This window comes from Pseudopipra pipra, chromosome 1 (assembly GCF_036250125.1).
Source record: "Pseudopipra pipra isolate bDixPip1 chromosome 1, bDixPip1.hap1, whole genome shotgun sequence".
NCBI lineage: Eukaryota > Metazoa > Chordata > Aves > Passeriformes > Pipridae > Pseudopipra > Pseudopipra pipra.
The window spans coordinates 108,294,794-108,317,028 of NC_087549.1; the positions used below are offsets into that span (position 1 = coordinate 108,294,794).

At 38.2% G+C, this 22,235-nt stretch overlaps 1 protein-coding gene across 1 annotated transcript in view; it reads left to right on the plus strand.

Annotated features, from left to right (window-relative positions):
• Positions 1-22,051, plus strand: part of TBX20 (T-box transcription factor 20) — a 39,592-nt gene extending 17,541 nt beyond the window's left edge. Inside the window, exons 6-8 of the mRNA XM_064670186.1 lie at positions 1,000-1,076; positions 11,861-11,970; positions 16,248-22,051. Coding sequence (XP_064526256.1) covers positions 1,000-1,076; positions 11,861-11,970; positions 16,248-16,588 — 528 coding nt within the window. The 3' untranslated portion in view covers positions 16,589-22,051. The remainder of the gene's footprint in view (positions 1-999; positions 1,077-11,860; positions 11,971-16,247) is intronic.
• Positions 22,052-22,235: the final 184 nt, after the last annotated feature.

The following is a 22,235-nucleotide window of genomic DNA, read 5'->3' on the forward strand; positions in this document are numbered from 1 at the left end:
TATAACTCCCACTTACAATTTTATTTTTAACTCTTGGAAGGAGAGTGGCTGGAAAATTCAAATATTGTAATGACATTTCAGGTTTTATTCACCAAATCTAAATTGGTTGGACATGCAGAAAATTTGGCAAGGACAATAGTGTATTTTTTTCCTGCTTCCCAAAAAAACACATTGAAAGCCACTACCATATGCCTGAGAAGTTTCACTGCAAAGTTAGGGGGATACTTTGTGGCAGAGGGATTCCTGGTCAATGTATTGCTCTGTCGGAATAGGAAGGCTGACTGAATGACTGGATAGGTTTGTAGAGGTTTGCAGCTGCTTTCGAATAAGAGTTTTGCTTGCAAGATCTCTTGTTTTTCAGTACTCTGATAGTTTCAGTGGGGTTACTCCTTTAATCCAGGTTCAGTCACTTTAAATATGAGTTCTCCCCAAATTTTTCCTTCCCTTCCTCAGCCTCTTTTCATACAAAACCAATTAAACTGCCCAAATGTGATGGCTGGTAGGCCTGGCTGATAACATTCCCATCCTAGAAAAAAAAAAAAAAAGAAAAAAAAGAAAAAAGGGGTGCTGAACTGAAGCCATGTCTTCAGGCCTGCAGATGGCAGCTCCTAGTTCGGGCTCTTAGTAGTTCATGTGCAGCTCCATCAGTAAGGCTTAGCTGTTAGCAGTGTTATTTGCATTGCTTGTGGAAAAGACAACCTGGTTGATGCTGGTAAAGTATTTGGAAGCTGCAATGCTGTACGTGGGCGAGTTCCTCCTGCTGTGGGCAACATGAAGGCTGAGCCTGGTGTGTCTTTGGATCTTTCCATTGCCATATGTGCAATACACCCTGGTTTGCCTCCTCAGCTTTGCAGTGTCTTGAGAGCAGCACACAAACACACAGACACACACAAGGAACACGGATAAAATTAGCAGTGAATTCAGGAGGATGGATTGGTTGACACTTTGTGTGCTGCAAACAATATATTCATGTAATGTTGCTCCTTTCTGTGTTTCCAGATAACTAAGTTGAAAATTGACAGCAACCCTTTCGCTAAAGGATTCCGTGACTCTTCCAGACTCACTGATATTGAGAGGTAATGGGGACTTTCTGTTTACTTTGCATGCAGATAAGATAAAGAGAAGAGACAGTTTGTAGGAAAAGCATCCTTTCAACTCCTCAGAAGCTATGCATTTTAATGTTATCTTATTGCATATAGTAAGACTCCACCACCTCCTTTAAAAATACTTATAAACTTTATAAAGAAAGAGCTGTTTTGAGTTTTGACATCTGTTCCAGTTGGGGCCAATATATTTGTCTTCCTAAGGGGGCTTCTTGAAGGGGGGAGAGGGTCAGTTTTACAACTTCAAAATGAAAAGCTTTTTTCTTATCATGCCATTTAATCCTATTGAGGGCTGTGAATTGGGTCAATGGGAAACAAGGGCAGTGGTCCTGTGAAAAACATCTTTACACTCCCTAGTGCTCAACACAGTGAAAAGAAGAGAGGAGAGCTCCCAAAATACACTTCAGCAGTCCCAGACGCTGAATTAGCATTTATTGCCATCAGGATGAATCCAATAACTCCCACTCTGACAACAAAGATGCCATTTTTGTTTCACAAAAATTGTACTGCAGGCTGCACCAGGGGAAAGCTTTATCTGGAAACTGTTGAGTTTTGTGTCTGTACAGCTCATTACAAGTAACTGCTGCCATAGGGACAGAAGCATTAACCCACAGCTGAGTAGTAAATAAACTTCAATCTCTTGGCAGCTTTTCAGCACATCACATTTTTATGATATCGTGTCAAATAGTTTGGCAAATGAAGCAAATTAAGCTGCCTGTGTCCTTTAGGCTGGAAGAGAACTCGATGGAGATGGATATAGCACATCCAAATTTTCCTATGAGCGCACAATCATGAAAGAAAGTTTGGAGAGGCCAAAACCCTCCAGGCTCCTATGTGGGGATATCCAGATGTATATGTGAATCATCTTTCACAGGTGCATATAGGAGACAAAGTGCTCACTGGAGTCATATTCATAGAGCTAGGCAAAGTCTTTACAGCATTTCAAAAGTACATCTATCTAAGCAGGTCCGTGGATGGGAAATAGTGATATACTTTATACCTTACTGGCGACTGGATCGTTAGTGATCCATTGAGTAAATGAGTAAAAGAACAATAATTTGGGGAAAGAAAGCTTGCAGCTGCAGTGCACACTTGCAAAGTTGTTGAAACTTGTTTCCTAAGTGAAAGACTTTGCTGAAAAAAAAAAAAGGCAGATTTAATAAAGATAGCATAGCCTGCTGTATTGACAGAATACTGAGGTAAACAACATCCGAAGCTCAGGTTTGTATCCAACAAATAGTCAAGAAAGGACCTGTTGGAAGAGATTTCCTTGTTTTACAGACAGGAGACATCAAACGATACAGCATTGCAAGGGCGGAAAGAGTCTGAACAGATAAGCTGGGAGAAAAACTTAGTTACCTCTGCGCAGATGAAGGGACTATCGTGGTGCTGGATATGAAGGGAATTTTTCCAGAGGACATCTTATTATAACAGCACATGGCATGGAGTCAGAAATGCTGAGCATAAGCTGCAGTGCCCTTTTGTTTATTGATAAGTGTAAGAATAGAGCCTGAAACAGGCAGCCAAGCCCAGGCATGAATGTTACCATGAAAGATAAGGCAGACAAATGTGAAGCCTACAATAAATACAAGAAACAGAATGTGAAAAGTATTGAAATTACATTAAAACTCTGGATTTGAGAGTCCAAGTTTGGTTAAGGTCTTATTTTGACTTAAATTGTAAATCTGAGCCCTGATTAGCAAACAATAGTATTTTAAAATACAAAACCTGCTGCACAACACATATTATCATGAGATAATAAAAGTGTAACATGCAAGAGGGCTAGAAAGAGGTTGTTTGAGAATTTCCTAAGTTATACAATATGGTCCAGAAATACCAAGGGTTTTATTCCATACTGGAATTGAAATATTCAGGCAGATGAGAATATAATTCTCTAAGTGCCCACTAGTTCTATAGATTTCATCTTAGCTCCAGAAAAATTGCTTAAAGAAATCTGAAATAAAGCAAAAGGAATAGCAAAGTGAGATATGACAAGAGGAAAAATTTCTTACTTGATGTCTATTGCAACATGCATTACAAGTAGGTGAATATTGAATAGTACAACATAACTCTTGCTCAGCCTGGTTGGAAATGTAGTTATTTCTGTAAGATAACGGCTGGAGAAAAATACTTATTTGCCAGGGAAAAGACTATGAAAGCCAAATGCACACTTGTGCAGCTCTTGAAAATGGAATAGTTATCTAGAAGCTGTGAAAATACTTTCCATGCACTCCTCCCTAAGCAGGCCTGCATACAGCACATGCATGAGTAATCTACAGTGTGGTGCAGCGATCCTAATGGCCTCCCGTAAAGCATCCTGTGATGTTAGGGCCAAGAGAGCACTCATTTATCGTGAGTTCCAGCTTTTCCAAATGACCTAAGTAGTGTGAAAGCGTACAGAGCTTTGTATTTCATTTCCAGGTATTTAAGCCTGCTTTTTCCTAAACAGCCTTTGGGGAGGGAAACAAATCAGATCAATTGATCTTTAGAGACCTAAAGAAATTAAATTAGTCTGGAGTCAGTTACTGCACTAAACCATCCAGTAATTGGATTGCTCCTTGTAACTGATTGAAAACAGCCTCTATCTGTAACAATATAGGGAGCTTTTCTTTGCAGTAGATCTGAGAGAAAAACACATCTTTTTATGACATGATGACAGAAATTGCACTTTTTTAACCTAATTGAATATGATTTTATAAATATGTGACTTTAACGATTTCAGGCTTTCCATTCTAGATTTATGATCCCTCTGTAGGAAATTCAAGCTGCAAATGCCTTTAGGATTAAATCTATTGGCATTGTATGTGTTGGAGTTAAATAATATGTGTAAAGGTAGTGAAATTAGCAAAACAGTAGAGGAAGTAGGTAACAGCAAAGCTGTTGAAATGCTTGCATTTTCTTTTGTTCCTGTGTAAATACAATGGAATGGTTTGCTTGTACTCATGGCTATATATGCAAAGCTTTTAACCATTGAAAAAATCTTTGCTGAGTTTGATATATACGAGTTTTTAGCAGGATGCAAGATTCCTTCCACAATCAACTCTTTCCCAAATTACTTTTGGTAGTCTATTTACGGCAATGGGCAGACTTTATCTGGGGCTACTGTGATTTAGATAAGTTTCTGATTCACCTTTTGATCTTTTTATGTGGTATTTACATTTCCTCTCCTATAAAAAAGCTCCCACAGTGGTCATGATTGAAAAAACCAAACATTTAGCAGCAATTGCCAGAATGTGAAGCTTAACATGCTGTGGTGTTAACTATGGGATGCCAAATGCAGTAACGGGGATGAATGTGATATTTTTTAATGGTAACCTTTGTGAAAAAAGACTAATACAGGTCTTCTAATGAGAAATTCACTCTGGAGATAAGATTTCAGGGAGTACCTTTGTGATTTTGCTGAAGAAAAAACTGCCAAAGACACAAAGAATGCAGAGGCAGAGCCCAACAGATGAATTTTTTTTATCTTGAGTATGAATTTGTCTTTTAAATTGTTCTGAAGAATCAGCCTGTTAAAATTAAGTAGGTAAATAAAACCATCATTGTTACATACCATTCAAACAATTCAGTGAAAAAGGTGATAATTTCAAGAGCATGAGTCAACAGAAGACTACTGAATCATAAAATAATGATCCAACAAGAACTGACAGATCATAATCATGCTTGTTTATTTGACATTGCTTGTTTATTTGCTTGTATGTGATAGGCAAGTTCAGGGTGTGGACTTGTAACTATTAAAGACAGTTAAGTGAGTATACCCATCTGCACAAGTCCAGTAATGCTTCTGGGAGGTAGATACATACTTCAAGAGGCAATATGGAAAAGTATTGGTTGCACACCCAAGCAATTTTTAGGCAGAGAAGGGAAGGATGGGGTAGGCAGGGTGTGAAGTAAGAGAGCTGCATCGTAGCTGGATTTGCATGGTAATAAGTTCAGAATTTTCCCCTGAGGAGCTTCATGTATGAGATACGGAAATACATCGTACTGGCTTACAAGGCTGTAAGCAAAATGGATGCTAATGCCTGGATATAGGCACTGCCCTGCTAAAGTATGAGTCAAAGCCATATGCTTGATGATGTGCTGTGCACAACAAACTCTCTTCCATCCCTTCCCTGCTCACCTCACAGAGCTGCCTTCCTCCCCATTTCCACTGCTTACTGCTCATCTAGAAGAACTTTCCTGACTCTTGAAAGCCCCCTACCAGCAGCCAGAAATACACATATATGCACTCTGTGATCTACTCCCATGTCGATGGTAAAGTATAGCTTTGTCATAGTTCTCCAACGACTCAAACTCCCAGACTATCTTTTACCCCCAGCTAGTTCTCAGTCTGTGAATGTCAGCAACCAGCCACGAGGTATCATCTCTGATGTTTAGGTTTGGAGAAGAAGTGAAGTCCTGAATTTAGGGAGAAATACCAGAAACTCTGGTACCTAAATGCCTCATATCTAGTGCCATTCCAGATATTGCTGATGCTTTTCCAGCCTTCAGCTGCTGCTCCAAACGGGTGAGGGGATTATCTGTGTTTTCCAGATCATTCCTTCCAGACCACTGCAGATGGCTTGATGTCTTAGCACATCTTCAAAGCACTACCTGCCTTTGTTTAGACACCTGATTTATTCACTTCAAATCTGGTTCCTCTGACTTTGCTTGTTGTTAGCCAGGCAACTGTTCCTTTTTATCCAGCAGAAAGCCCTCTACGCCAGTTTAAACCTCTTTAGTTCCCAACGTTTTAAGCATGCATACCCTGGCTCATTTTCTACTTAGTTGTGCTGTTATTTAACTTTTTACTTATGCAAAATGGTATAAAAATGTTTTATTTTTCTAGTAGTTTCCACTCATCTCATGCAGATGTAGTGTGTGCATGACAGTAGGGGATGATGTCAAATTAGACCTATGGTTTCACCCCAGAGTGGGTTTTCCAGGGACTTCTCCCAGTCAGTGTTTCAGTACTGCTCTCTCCTCACCTCTCATCTTCTGCCTACAGAAGTAAATGGTTGCAGTCACTGGGTGAGGTGGAGATCTATGGGGCTGGCTATGTAAGATAGTTTTCTCATTTTTGTTTGCAGTTGAGAGAAACAGAGTATATTGATAACGTCATGTTCCTTCTTCATAAATGCCATTACTTTTCCCATGTCATGGATTCAGCCAGGCTACATCACATCCATATGCATTATAGCTCTCCCAGAATTGCTGAATTTTTACTGAGAGGGTGACAGTAAAAACCACTGTAGAGGTACACTTGTTCTTTCTTCTACAATCATCAAAACTTAGATTTTTCATAATTCAAGTCTCATTTCCCTTCTTTCTTAAAATTGTATATATTCTTGGAGTAGTGCATCCATCCACCACTTGCCCAATAGTTTTGACTTCATGTGAAAGTGTTTTGTGGCTGTGTATTAGCTTTTGGGCCAAATCAGACTTCAGCTCATGTGGGCCAATGTAGCCTGTAGGCCTTGTTTCACCCCTGGTTGGTTGGAATTGTTTTAGGCTAAGCAGTAGAATGGAGCTATAATGTTTTGGTGAAGGATTTGGTCCATACCATGTCAGAGCTGAATTAGGTTCCTATGGTCAGCCTCTAATATTCATCTACCAGTGTAAGAGCAAGTATATGTAGCCAATTAATATGTCTGTATGTTTGTGCCTGTGTAAAATAGCAAATAAAAGCCACAGGAACACAAAGGCTGAGCAGGGGTTCTGACAGCATATGTTGTTCACTCATAGCTGCTGTTACGGAAATGTATTTGTTCCTCCTGTTGTGTTGTTTTGGTTTTTTTGGGGTGATGTGTGGTCTTTTTGTTTAGTTAGTTTTTTGTAGTTGTTGGTTTTCTTGGGTTTTTTGGGGGGATTTGGTTTTGTGTGTTTTTGGTTTTTTTTACAAACTTGTTTTTAGCACTTGCGCCTTGGACAAATTAGTCATCTTTTCCCTTAAAAAAGAAGTTCTACTACAGTTTGACTTCCGACAAGTTTATTTTTGTGCCTTCTCAGTCCATTTATTCCATCTGTCTTCACCTCACCTCACTTCTGACGTCTTCTGTTATCTGGGCATTCTTCCAAACATACTAACTGGCAGCTACAAAAAAAGGAAACCTTTGAAATGCAGAACTAAAGAAGTCATTCAGGCTGCAAACTGATAATTCATACACTTTATATCCTGTTCTGTATTTTTCTTTGTGTTGGACTGAAAGGCCAAGCAAAACATGGTTGTCAGTTTTATTATTTTACTATTTTCCTGCTATTATTTTTTATTGGCATTGCCTTTCCTTATAAAGAAAAAACTAAAAAACAAAACAAAAGAAAAAAGCAACCCCATGACACCAGGAACAGGGAGCAGATTCTGAGGATATGCTTACCTTTCTACATACCTAGCACTTGGATAGAAAGAGGGGGAAAAAAAGAGATAATGCTAAGAAGCTGCTCAGCTTTGCTCTGAAATTTGTACCTCTGATAGCCATTCCTGAAGCAGTAACTTATGCAGAGGACATAAGTTCAGAGTGCCCAGCTCTGCCACCTGCTCTTTCTCACTGTAATTTGGCTTTAGCACGTTGTATTCAAAGGAGCTTGAACCTGGCTCCCAGTTCAAATCCATGGCAAGATCTCGGGTTTGGTCTGTAAAGTGTTAGTGAGTCATTTGTCAGCTACATAAGGATTTTCTTATCTATTTTTGGTCCCCTGAAGCTACTCTGTATGTACAGGGCACTATTAACTAAACAAGGCCAAAGACTCAGCTTGTAGCTGCACAATATAAAGCATCCCTAACTGGAAGTTTAGTTTTGGAATCATTTGCCAGCAGGGACAAGAGTGAAATGTTTAATCAAGAGGTCAACCTGCAGAATAGCAAGATGCTCCCTGTGCACCCTAAACCCTTGCTAATTGATGAATTCTCTCAGCCCTTCATATCCTTTGGTTTCAAGTTCAAATTTTGCTGGTTTATTTCTTGCACAAAGGAGAGAAGTGCTTCACTCGTAATAAGGTTTATTGACAGGATTGGGCTCAAGGTGTGCTCCTGATGGAATGTAGATTATTGGGATTAGCCTGAGCTCTTTTTCCCTGTTACCCCTCCTCACATTTGTCCTGCCTCGGCATCTTCTCTGTGGGTGTGCTTGCCAATATGAGCTTAGTTTTTTTCCTTTCCATTTGGCACAAGGTTCCTTTTCCTTTTTCTCAAACAGCTTCAGTCCCTAACTTACTCTTCTCCAGCCTGTTACCTGCTACTATTATCCAGTTGTAAACATTGCAAAACTTAATCATAGTAAAAAAAATATGTGCCTATGTGCATGCTTTTTCTCCTACTCTGGGTAATTCCAACATATGAGTTGAAGACTGGGAGACTGAAAATTATTGGTAGACAACACAAAAGAATTTGACAAAAAGAAAACATCTTTCCTTTATTCAGTTGGCAGCTTGTGATCTCTCAGAACAAAGTTTATTGCTAATTTATTGATAATAGAAGAAACTGTGGAGTTCTAAGACACATTAAAAGGTAAAAATTGTTAGGTTGCAGCCCAGTATTAGATAACAATTGTCTGATCATGAACAAAGAAACAGAAGGACAGAAGCTGGGTATTGAGTGACTGGAAGTCACTTTGTTCTTCAAACAGTTTAGTGTGAAACAGCACTTAAAAACACTCAAAGAAAGCTTTAAAAAACCTCTACCATACTCTTCACTTGCTTTTTTTTGAAATTGAGCATAGAATCATAACATGGCAAATATTGATTTATCATTCAGTAATTCTAAAAATTATTTCCATAAATCCTTTGAACCATATTGAGATATCTGAAGTTGTACACAGAACTATAAAGCCAGAGTCAATAATGTCCTTCCCTCTTAGTAGTACTGTTATCGTAATATTTTGGGACTTGAAAAATGTGTTGTACTAATCCACTCTACAGAGCACCATATTTGGGTTAACCTAAGGAGTTCACTCTTCCATAAAAAGAATTTTCAGGAAGATTTTGAGATTTAAGTCCTTTTGGCCCCCATGGAAACAAGACTATAAGAAGAAATCTGTGTTCCAAACTGCCAGCTTTGTTTCTGCATTTTGAACTAGATTTCACAGACACTTAAATTTTGTTAAAGTTTTTCTTCCTCCTACCTATCTGCATTGGAGTAAGCCCTAAGACACCTCTGTCTTTAAAGGGTAAAGAGGTTAGCTTCCTCTTTCCGACCTATGGAGTAAACTCCAAATGTTTCCATAGATTAGATGAGTTGAAATCTCTGTCTCCTCTAACTACTCTCTGGGTGGTGTTTTCTGAGCATGGAATATTTCAGCATGGTTCAGAGGCCACCACCCCTTTCTTTTGAAACACAAACGGAAGGAAAGAAACCTAAGTGCAGACTTCTGCTCTTGTTTTTCCAAGTGGAAGAAATAGTGCTTGGAGGAATAACTTAGAGATATACTTCATGAGTATGAAGTATAAACACACCACTTCTTGTTTTTTTCTGTTTCCTTTTGCACACTTAGTTGTGCTCAGCCTTTTGCATTTTGTAGGTCTGTTTGGGGGTTCATATGCAACATATGTTGTATATGGAAAGAACAGGGTCCACCTAAAGGCTATGGGGGTCAGGTGCCTAAATTCTGGTGTGAATCCCAATGCTTTGCACTCATGATGTCAATCACAGCCTCAACCTCTAAATTGAAAAATCAGTAGATGTTTGTGATTATAGTATAAATAACCTACATGGTTAGGCAAGATAAGCATATACAGTTTTAAATATTAAATCTCAGCTGCACAAAAGGAACTGCTTTTGTGAAATTAGTTGCCTTCCCTCGTCCAAGCTTCCACATTAGACTGTTCCCTCTGCCATAAAAACCTTTGCCTCTTGTGCCAATGAATGAGATTAATCTTCTAAAACCTTTAGCATACTACCTGCATCACTACATAAAAAAAATAAATAAACCTACCACATAGTTTCCTGATTTCAAACTTTGCAGATTCAGAGTTCACTAAGAAGTCATCTCTCTTTTTCCTTAGAAAGAAGACAACCATGTAGAATAATAGAGTTCTCTGTCTAGCATACAAATCCATCTGGAAAGAATTTAGTCTGCAATAATTGTGGGCATTTGATTCAGCATTAAATCCCTGTAGGTAATTCAAATGTAAATTTATTAGGGTGAGTTTATCCCCAAGCCACCATAGGATCCAATGTTTGGAGATGAAATTGGCCCACTACACTAAAGTCAGAGCCTGCATTGTTTCTGTTGCATCAGGATATTATTACATGCTGTAATGTCTGTCGGTATAAGCAGACATTTACTAGTAATAAAGTCAATAGAGACAACACAGACAATCACCTGAATTGCATTTATTTTTCAGACCTTTAAAAACTAGTCATTCTTTGGTTATGAATAGGTTTATATACTGTTATCTAAATCACTCAGACAACACTGGTCTAATTCATTATTCTGTTATGCTGTACTCATATGAGATCGTCTTTTTGGTTAAGTAAAATTCTTTGCATTTCACATTCTGCTTCAGAAAAAAAGCCTTATGTTTCAAGAGGCATTCAGCACATAATGTAAACAATGCCATCTGTCTTTTTCTTTGTAAAATCTTCTTCAAGATAGCCCCGATATGCCTACTGTTTTCAATCACTTAAAAGGCAGTAATCCAATTATATCATCCTCTATGTAGGAACTGCCATTGCTTTCAGTCCACTTCCAATCCTGACACAAGTAAATCACTTTGATAAGATCCTCTTTTTATTTATTTTTTTTCTGAGGAGACTAGCATAAGTAATGATGCCAGTGATAGACCAAGGACAAAATGACCATAATGGACTTTCTGTAGGAAAGGAAAACATGTGCCATTGTGATTTATCGTGTTACTTGATAAATATTTTTCCTTGGAATTTCTGCAACAGGCACACTCTCCAAGGGAAGGGCATTAGCAAGTATGAATGGACAAATGGTAAAGTCAGACAAAAACCTTCATTAAACAGCAGATTTTAAGCAGCTATTGCTACTTAGATTTCTTAAATAGGAACAAAAGGTCAAAGCCATTTTGGAAATGTGCCCGGGTCATATTCATCTTTGGTATAATGCCACCTACTTACATGGAAACGCGCTGGGAATGTGTAAGGTTGGATCTTCCTTACAAACTACTAAGGCTTATCATGTAGATATGCTTACCTTCTATTTAAAAATGGTTTGGGTAACTTCAGTGCTTTGTGCCACAGAGAGGCAGGGGCCTGGCAGACACATCTAACCTCCCAGAATAGATGTGGCACGAGATCAGTAGTATCTGCAGACTTCCTGCTACGAACTGCCCTCGAGTCTGATGATGAGAAAGTGTGGTTAGAACTGAGCTGTCTCTTGCCCCTGATTTCAGAAAAACGGGAGAGCAGCAGATGAAGTGGTCATGTGCAATTCAAAAGCTTGTTTGAAAGGAGCACCGGTTTCTCTTTGAACCCAGACCAATCACTCAGCACAAATAACTCCAGAGTTTGCTTTTTAAAATTTATGAAGAGTGTTGGTCTGACATTTACTGTCTGAGACCACATCCAGGGAACACAGTAGCAAGTTGACTCTATTTTGCTGAATAAGCAGGTAAGAGGTGACCAGCCATATTAAAAAACCACAGGCCAAATTCAGTATTTTCAATGTCATGCTATGAGGTAAGTCTTTTGTTAAGTAATTTGGAGAGTCTGTGTGAGACAACTGTGATCTGGACAGGAAAAAGGTACTGTATTTAACCAAATGAATTAGGATGCTGTTTAGGATGATGTTCATACAGGAAGTTGTTTCCTTTTACAGAGAAAGTGTGGAGAGCCTTATCCAAAAGCATTCCTATGCCCGATCCCCCATTCGAACCTACGGAGGAGAAGACGATCTTGGAGATGAGAGCCAGGCAACACAAAGCAGAGGTAGGAAAATGTGCTCAATAGGTAAACTGCTTGAGAAAAGCAGGGCCACAATCAGTACTGTGGTACTCTAAAGCATTTCTCTGATGTGTCTCTCTGCCATGAAGTCCTATAATGAAGAAGAGTATTTATTACTTTATGGTTCTTTGGGACATCTGATGTGCCCACGGCACTGGTGTAAGTGGTTCAGTTCAGGAGGCAGCTCTAGGGTTGCTAATATAGTCTTTGCCATCAGAAGAGAATCAGCTCTGCTTCCTCTTCAAGATGTCTGAAAACCAGGCAACTTCATTACCATGATGCTGAGAACAAGATAACACTGCCCATCTCTTAGCAGGACTTACTAGCTGGGCCCTGCACCATTTGTAAAGTACCCTATAGATGTGCCACTTGCTGTCCCTCCAGCATTCTGTGAACAGAGGACTTAGTTCTGACTATCTTCAACCAGCCTGTAGTTACCTGCTTTGCCTCCACAGGAAGAAAAGTCTGTAGCTCCCTGGAAAATTGATATTTAATTGTTGTCTCTTAGTCTCTAAAAGGTGCTTTTCCTGCTGGGGCAATTAGCTCTCAAATGCTTTATCAGTTTGTCTGCTTTAGCAGTAACAAAGTAGTAGCAAGACAGATTTGTTCTTTGTGGGAATACTTACTGGACAAATTGCATCTGTCACAATTTGCCACTGGAAATAGATCTCAAATCCATCCTGTGGGATTGCTGACTAGCATAAACTTGTGTTGCATTATACTTTGCATGTTGACTTTGTGACCTGCCTGATATGCCACAGCCACTTGAGGTAAAGCAGTTCTATCTGTCTTCCGACTGGCAGTGCCCTTGTCTTGTCCTCTAACTTCATACAGTGTTGCTAAGATAAGAGCTTTATTTCTGGTCATAAGCTCTTCGGACTTGTGCAGGAAAAACACTTATTTTTAACTATGACTGGCTTTTCAATAAATTAGGTGGGCTTGTTCTTACACGTCTGTTCTAAGAGCAGGTCCTTAGATTATGGAGTTTCTGGAGCAACTCCTCACCTGGTATGATACCATCCTTTCACATACTTCTGGGGGATTACCTTGCTTCATGTCATCTTAGATCTTAGGCCAGCTATTGTTGAAGACTGTTAAATTTTCCCTTGTCAGAAGGGCTCAGAGCAAGGCATCTTCTTTTCAAAAACTAAATTTCTCCCTGGTATGCTGTCCTCCTTTGGGAGCGACAAAATGAACAAAGTAAACCTCAATATGAGAGCTGGCCATTAAATCCTTTCTCTTCCGAAAAGAATCCCTAGGAAGGTGTCATAGAAGGAAATAATACTTTATTACAATTAATTTTATGTATAATAAAAGGGTACAGTTCTGCATTTGCTCACAATATGGCAAGTGAGTAAGTGAGGAAGATTATGAATTATGGCAATGAACTTTTTTCTAATCTGTGAGCCATATGCTAGCGTGGGACGTGATTGTTCTGGGCAACCAGAGGCATGCACAGAGGGTAAAACATACTGTTCTTGCAGATGAGCAACTGGTACTGCCTTCGGTCTCTCTTTAAGTCTGGTATCCTTAAAAAAGAAAAGGTCCTCCAAGATACAAGGAGAGAAATAATGTTCTTACTGAAAATCCATGGATATTTTCATTTCTTCCGATGCATTTTAAAGCAATCTTGCATGCAAAGCTGATGGATGTTCTTCCATACATGAGAGTTGACAGCCAAATACATGCATGTTGCTGGGTGGCATGTGTTATAAGCTCTCTGAGGCCTCAATTGCCTCAGAATTACTAGAGCACATTTCCTTGGTGCTGGCAAATATGGTATGTGACATTTTTTGGAGTACTAAGCTGCAATTAGAGACGATTGCAGTTGGAGGAGTAAAGGATGCTTGAGGAGGTTCCTTGTGAGATTCACAGAATAGGTTGGGTTGGAAGGGACCTTTAAAGGTCATCTAGTACAACCCCCCTGCAATGAGCAGGGACATCTTCAACCAGATCATGTTGCTCAGAGCCCCACCCATCTTGACCTTGCGTATTTCCTGGGATGGGGCATCCAGCCCCTCTCTTGGCCACCTTTGCCAGTGTTTCACCACCCTCATAGTAAAAATTTTGTCCTTATATCTAGTCTAAATCTAATCACTTTTAGTTTAAAGCCATTACTCCTCGTCACAAAGGTCATGCTAAAAAATTTGTTCCCAACTTTCTTATAGGCCCTCTGTGTACTGAAAGGCTGCAGTTAGGTCTCCCAAAAGCCTTCTCTTCTCAAGGCTGAACAACCCCAAATCTCTTAGCCTTTCCTTACAGGAGAGGTTCTCCAGCCTTCTGATCATCTCACAATCGTTAATGAGAAAGAATCACATACTTTATTCTGCATAGAACAAAGAAATAAATAACAGTGATAGACTTTTCTAATTACTTCAGCACCCTCCCAGAGCATTCTCTCCTCAGATGATTTCAGCCATCTAAAGATGGAAGCTGCTAGCCTACAGTAGCACATTCATCACAAGGCATGTATTTCCAAAGGAATTAACAGATAGGAAAGTTACAAATCCAATTAAAAGTCTTTAATGCACATCTGCATTCACACAGAGGATTCATAGTAGCCACCTGGAACAGAGCCAAATGTAAACCTTCTAGGCAAATCCAGATTAGCATTCTGCTTTTCCTGTAGCGCAATAATGCTCAGATACTCCCTGATTTATCAAGGGTGTTGTTGTGGCCTGTGAGTAAAGTATTATCCTCAGAGTTTGTCTCTAGATCCTAACTTCCCAGTGGCTAGGATTTGGTTCAGTTGTAGGGCCAGGATTTGGTTCAAGTTTGTTTCCACTGCTGAATTCACATAATTTATTTTTCCTGTTACTGGATAGTTAATTGTAACTATCTGTCTTTCTGATTTGAGAATATATCCCTTAAGAGACTGATGATTTTTTAAAAATAACAATTTGCATTTTTTCTTTCTATTGTTTTTTTAGCTTATAGTTTTGGTTTGAATATGTGTCTGTAATTGGTTAGTATACTTAATTCAAGTAAGTTTACCTTGACAGATAAATGTCTTCATGTTTTTTCCATTTCACAATTTGGATGAACCTGTCTTTTAGAATCAGATTCGTGAAACTGTTTTTTTGTCTCTGAATGTTTTGCAATACTGGCTTGAAATTGTATTTTGTCAAACACTCTTGCCAATAGATTTATCTTCTAAATTAACAAAATTGGTCAAGAAAGAAAACACAGAAGGGACATGAGTTGAGTTATTGTTTGAAGAGGAATAAAGAGAGTTTATTTATGGCATTTTATTGTATTCCCCATTTCTAGAAATCAGACATATGATGATGACTAGATGCATAGGGGAACTACAGAAGTCAAGGGTAATACAGTAACCAGATTATTTGAAAATGACCATGTGTAATTATCCAAACAAATTATTGTTTCCCTCAACATTTTACTGCCAATATGAAACAAGTAATTAGTTCTAATTTTAAGAAACCATTTTTATTTTTCTTTATGATTCTTCAGTCTTCAGAAAAAATAATTTTAAAGAGTAGGAAGATTTCTGAAAATAATTTTTGGAACTTTTCAGATTAAACAAACCCAAAACAAAATGGCAAACAAAACACTTCCATATGATCAAAAGCAGATAATTACCTTCCAAACAAGTTTGGCATCTTAATCATTTAGCATTAGTGTTGTTTCTTGAAGCACTGTACACTGTTGAAAATACAACAAAAATTTTGACATTTACATTTCTAGAATTTTTTGTTCTATATTGTAGAAATAGTCAGGTTGACTGGAAAGATGTAGGCTGACAAATTTTATTGGAGTAAAAAAAAAAAGGAAAAACTTGTAGTGCAAATTACATTTTTCTGCATTTTTGCCACACTGAAATTTTAGGAAAAAAATAAATAATTCTTATGAGGATCTGACGCAAAAAGCTACAAGCATGTCTTCAAAAAAAGGACGTAAGGCAGTGAGATTCTGTGACAGAGTAGATACTTTAGTGTTTAGTGGCAGCATTACAAGGTGCTTCAGTGTTTAATACCAAAAATGTCTGATGTCCAAAGCTGATTTTACTGTTCAAGCCACTGCAAACAGCTTCTTAAAATGGAAATTCATCTAAGATGTAGTGATAAAGGACAGCAACCAGCAAATAATAATATAAAGAGAGAAGTATTTGGGAAGTATTTCCAGTGACAACTGGTCATTGAAATCAGCCTTGCTGTGAAAGACTGATTTTCTCCCTTTTTGCTGTTTTACCAGTTCTGTGTGTTGCAGTGCCAGTGTCAGGCATTCTTTCTCTCTACTTGCAGGGTCAGCCTTTACAACATCTGATAACCTGTCCCTCAGCTCCTGGGTTTCCTCTTCAACCAGTTTTCCAGGATTTCAGCATCCACAGTCTTTGAGTGCCCTGGGTACCAGCACTGCATCCATAGCTACACCCATTCCTCATCCGATCCAAGGATCTCTGCCTCCGTACAGTCGCCTGGGAATGCCTCTCACACCCTCTGCTATAGCCAGCTCCATGCAAGGTAGTGGTCCCACTTTCCCATCCTTCCACATGCCTAGGTACCACCATTATTTTCAGCAGGGTCCTTATGCAGCTATCCAAGGACTGCGCCACTCTTCCGCAGTGATGACACCGTTTGTATGAGTGACAAGAGAAACACAACATTTTAAATGTGCAAGTTTGGTATGAAAAATACAAGGGACCTTTCTGAAAGGCCTGTGGCAGGCGTGCTGAACTTGTAACAAACCAGCTAAGAAAATGCATTATGGATATAGATTCCTCTTTCGAGGGATCACAAGAAGCGAGCGTGCAGCTTGGAGCTGCTCACAGATCTATGTGTAACACAGCCAAAATGGATCCCAAAGTCCCCAGGATTTTTGGTCACGTGCAGCTTGTTCCAAAGGTGCATTATACCTAGCAGAAAAAGATTACATTTATGCAGCAGTGTACAAATTAATTGTCTATAGGTCTTTTTTCATATGCTAGATGGATTGTGAAAAAGGCAATACTCTCACTCATCTTCATCTCTTCTTGTGGCTGATGAGCATCTAAACAGAAAAATGTATTGCTGTAACTTTGAGCATGTTTTAGGCTATCTCAGCATACATTTGTGAAAACACAACAAAGTGGAGAAGACCACTGTTCTTTTTAAGACTGGCTTATATTCATGAAAACCAGTATTTCTTAGTTGCTATTGTAATCAAAAAGAGAAAATTATTGACAATTATTTCTTTCTTTGTTTCTTTCACAAAACACTTACCAGTTCAAGAAAAAAAAAAAAAAGAACTGTGTTACTGGACTGTAGTAGTAAAAATGTATTTTCTCCTTCAGTCTAAAAATAAGTTTGTCCTATATCCTAGGAGAGCAATTTAACTGTCTGTTAAGGTATAATGAAGGAAAATTTTGATTTAGAAAAATCTGCTATTTAAACTTAAAACCCCAAGATATCAAATTTTAAAACAGTGCTTGTTTGCTGCTGTGCTTGCCACTGAAGACCTGTTTCTAGCTGCACATGTGTACCAGTTAACCAAATTCCAGGCTAGATCAGTCTGTAGACTCTCCGGATCAAACTATATCTAGTGGACTAGTATGAGTGGAGTATCTTTCTACTTCTACTAATTTTCTTGGGTTTGGTCATTGCTATAGAAGCTCTTTGGCCAGGAACATGAGGGTTTTACTGCCAGTTTTAACATGTCCCACTATAATGGTGGAGTTTCGTTAGGAAAATATCAGTGCAGAACTTCACATGAAACTCTTTTAAAATTCATATCTAACATTTTTCAGTTAGTAATTCGGGTTCTCATTCAAAGTACTGTCCACGTTTTCTAGTTTGTTTTGTCTGATGCAACAGAGGAACTGTAGAGGTATAAGAAAATAGTGACCTGTCTGCAGAGAGCTAACATGAATCCTTTGCACGGCTGAAAAGAGTACCAGCGTGATGTTGGTTTTCTGTGTGGCAGGAGCTGGGATTTCACTGTAAATAATAAGTCAACACAGAGTTTCTGTGAAGAGTTGCATCCAAGTTAGAGATGATAACACATTACTGACAAAAAAGAACTAGCAATCCAATCTCATATATTACAAATCTGTGTAGAGCTGGAACACAAAATAGAAAACAGACTTGTCCACTTTGGACCAATCTGTGTTGGTATCATATAGAAAAAAGCAGAGTACAGTACACTGAGCCACCTACCTCCCATCTCTGTGAAGTGCAAGACATGTTACGTGCCTTTATTTGTCCCATTGCCTTGTTTTACATGCCCCATCACACAAAGCAATAACAACCTTACAGGCTTTTCCCAGCTTCTACTGTAGGACAGTACTTGCATCCCACAGATAAGGGCCATCTTTATATATCTTCTAGTAGATGAATTCAAAATCTTCTCAAATTGGCCACTTCAATCACCTTTTCAATCAAGTTATCTGCTGTATTATCCTAATTCCCCTTTAATCACTGTTGGACCTGCTGATAAAAAATAACCTGGGGCAATTTGCAACTCCTGTGCTTTGTATGTGAGTGAAAATGAAAATTTATTTACAATTTCTGGGTTCAGAGCTGCTACAAGGAGTTTGATAAATGAATATAATAGGCCAAGCTCTGCAATATTTAAATGGCTTAAAATCAGACACTGAAATTGTCTTGAGGTATCCAAATATTAGATTTTGAAAAAGTGGATGTTGCAAGGTTGTATCTACTTATGACCAATTTTGATATAAACCCCCTATTTTTCAGGAAATTAGATGATACTGGCCCCACAACAACGTAACTCTCCGAGTACATATGATTCTGCAGACATGAGAATTACAGGGGAAATTTGGAAGAAAGTTTTGTTCCCTCACTTCAGTTGCTTGACTTCTGTTAGAGTTGTATGAAGACCCCAGGATGCCATGCACTAAGGCCTGTGGGGAAATTAGGTTTCTTTTATCTGGTTCCTTCTGCAGTTTCATTAACTTATCTAGAGTTGCAGAGGATATGGTTAGGTTCAGAACTCAAGCCAGTAGTTTTACTACTGATACTTCCATCAAGAAAGGGTCAAGTGAGTAGGTAGCCTTTATATGACTCCAGAAACAAGTTTAAACAGGTTGACTGATTTAGGCATGGTTAAGATGTGACATAAAGGCTGCTCGTATACTGACCTATGCTTCTTTCGTGAAGCAAATTTGGAGACATAAACTGTACAGTCTCTTCAGCCCTGTCCCAGTCCCTGCTCTGAAAACACCAATACTTGGCATGCACAAATGTCCCTGATACTGTTTCAGAGAAAATTCTCCAGGCTATTTCTGGAGAATGAAACTAGATTTTGACAACTTCATTCACAAAATTATTAAATGAAAGACAAGTGCTTTTCACTAGCAATAAAGTGTGACTCATATCTGAAAAAATATGGCAGTAGGCTCTCTCTATATAAAACATGATAAAGCCAATTCCTCATCCAAATCTCAGTGATGAATTTCATATTATAGATGATGCAGAACTATCTGTCAAAATCCACAACTTGATTTTTCCAGTCAGATCAAGTCTCTCTCAGTGTGCTCCTCCCTCCTCATGCTGCTCTCTGGCATATGCTGCTCTCCAATGGTTTAATTCCTTTGCATCAGAAACCTACTGGGCTCCCCACTAAAGCAGAATCACAAGGAGATCCCAAGCAAGTAAACGAAGGTAGCTTGTGACAGCCTTCCCCAGGAATGAGATCAATAGGTATGTCCAGTCCTCACTTCCTCTTCTTTGACTTCACAATCCTACCTACAAAACCTGTTGCATAGATTTGAGGTTTAAGGGATTAGGTTCACAGAGACCACAGGACATCCAATGAAGAGGTTTTGCCGCCTAGCAATGTTTCTGCTCCCCATCCCTCTCACCCTTCTGTAGGCAAGGGACAGCATGGGAGTGATTCCAGGAATAAGATTCCTGCCCAACTGAAGTCAAATGGAAATTTATTGACTGTAAGGGGGGCAGGCTTTCATTCCATATTGTCATATAAAAATAAAGTCTAACAGTAAGAACAATGACTTTAGTGACAGCAACAATATAGGAACTTTTCAGAAAAGACTAAACCCCAAGAGCAAATCAGCTTTAGCACTGAACTCACAATTGGAAGAAAATGAATGTAAAGTCACAGTTAATTGGTTAAAGAGTGAAATCACTCTTTAAAATTAAAAAAAAAATTAATTATCTCTACCGCTTTGACAATAACACAGTAATTTATTTGAGGAGTTGCTGTACAGCTGTCAAAATTATATCACTTTCAGGACAGAACATCTGTTCTTGGTAGATGGGCTAGGAACACCAAATATAACCTAGAGTTTATTTTCCAAATACAACTCACATTTTATATCCCATGAGAAGTGCTCTTCACCTTTATGAGCTTTCTTGGCTCAGCAAAATGGAGCTGGTTTATATTGTTGGGGGTTTTTTAGGTTTGTTTGTCTATTTTTTAAGAAGGGTGGAGAGAACATGCCTGAATATGGTTTTAAAAGAGAATGATAAGATTATCCTCAGAAGTTTTGCAAGTATTTTTCTGGGTTTTTTTGAATTACCATATTACCCGTAGATAGTCAACACCCTCCAGTCTTTAATCCAACAAAAGCATCCTATGCACTAACAAAACTGACTTGGATGTATTTATCTGAATTTTTTCTCTTCTACTTTTGGAGCCTCGAGGATCTAAACATAAAAAAAATATTTTTAATCTGGCTCTTTGGTTTGCAGCATTGCTTTATATGGCCTGAGGCACTGTCAAAGACAGAAAATCAGTGCCACTGGGTTTCAGTCATGCTCTTCTAGGTATAAACTGAAAAACACACATATACCAAGTAGATAAAGGTAGAGTTTCTAATGGGAATACTTATTCATGAGTTCAAAGATGGTAAGTTGTATGATAGCTAACATACTTGGTAATACAATCTTCAAAACGCAATTGCAAATTTTCTCCTAGAAGGCTTTATTAATGAAGGCTGTGACACTGCATGAACGTGTACTCATAGGGAAATGTTGTCATTTCCAACATCCAGCAAACACTAACCAGCACTTGAAAATGAACCTTTTTTATAAAAAGCATTTGGACAGGCAACTTGATTATGCAATACGTCCTTTTTATGTGTGTGTACTATACAGAAACAGAAATATCAACGAAAATGATTGCAAAAACTTGGGGAGATATCCAAAACTGTAGGTTAATAGAAATTTAAATTATGGTAATTTACTCCTCGATAAGGGGTGAAAGCAACTGTGAGATCAGTGTAACACCTACAGTCTCTTATCTTGAGGGAGTTGTGGCCGCAGTGCTTATACTCATCATTTGCAGGGGGATGACATTCACTCACTGCAAGATTAATTTTTATTTTAGTGATATTTTATTCTCGCTATTCCTTACAGAGCATTTTCTGCTTCAGGAGATGTGGTTTCTTTACCAACCACATATTTGCTGGCCAGAGGATTTATGTATTATTCTGTAATCAACTGTCCTTGCATATAGTCTCTAGATTATCAAATGACAACTTCTTTTTCTTTATTTTATCTTTTTAAAAGAAAACTAAGTGGTGATTTAAGTAAACTCTGAAGTAACTTTTTATGATAGTTTAAGGACAAAAAATACAGTTTGCTGTATTTTACCTTTAGCACATTTAACAATTTTTTTTTTTTTTTTTTTTTTTTTTAATTGTACCTTCAGAAACATGAGGAAAGATTTGGTTTAAAAATAAGAAAGGTAAAAAACTGGATGTAACCTCTTTAACAGAATGTACCACAGTTCTTCTGTTTGCTGTGTTGACTTTGTTGTTTATAATGCATTGCGTGAGCACATTCACCATGTACTGAAGTGTGTGTTTGTGTGTATGGGGTGGGGGTAGGGGGAAATCTTTTTATGGAAAAAGAAGTTGTGAACATGAAATATGAAGCAACATCTAATGAAAACTTTCTTTTTAAGTGCAATATATTTATTTCTGCTAGAAATATAATATCAACATTATGTAATATTTGAAGCATTAAATGTTATTTGTAAACAGCTTAAAATTATATATATATCACAAAAACTGTACAGAAGTGCAAATGTGTGGATATTCAATTTCTTTCATTAAAATATTGGGTGTTTTGATATATCATTCTTATTTAGACAAATCTTTTTGCTTCTGTTGTTTTTCCTCTAACCAAGTCACTCAGTGCGGTGGAACCAGCAATAGATTTTTCTGAGAGTACACAAAATTTGTTAGGGCTGCTCATCTGCAAAAGGTGTTCTTTGGGTCCATATGGAACAACAGTTTTACTGTAGTTAAATACAATTGTAGTTTGCAT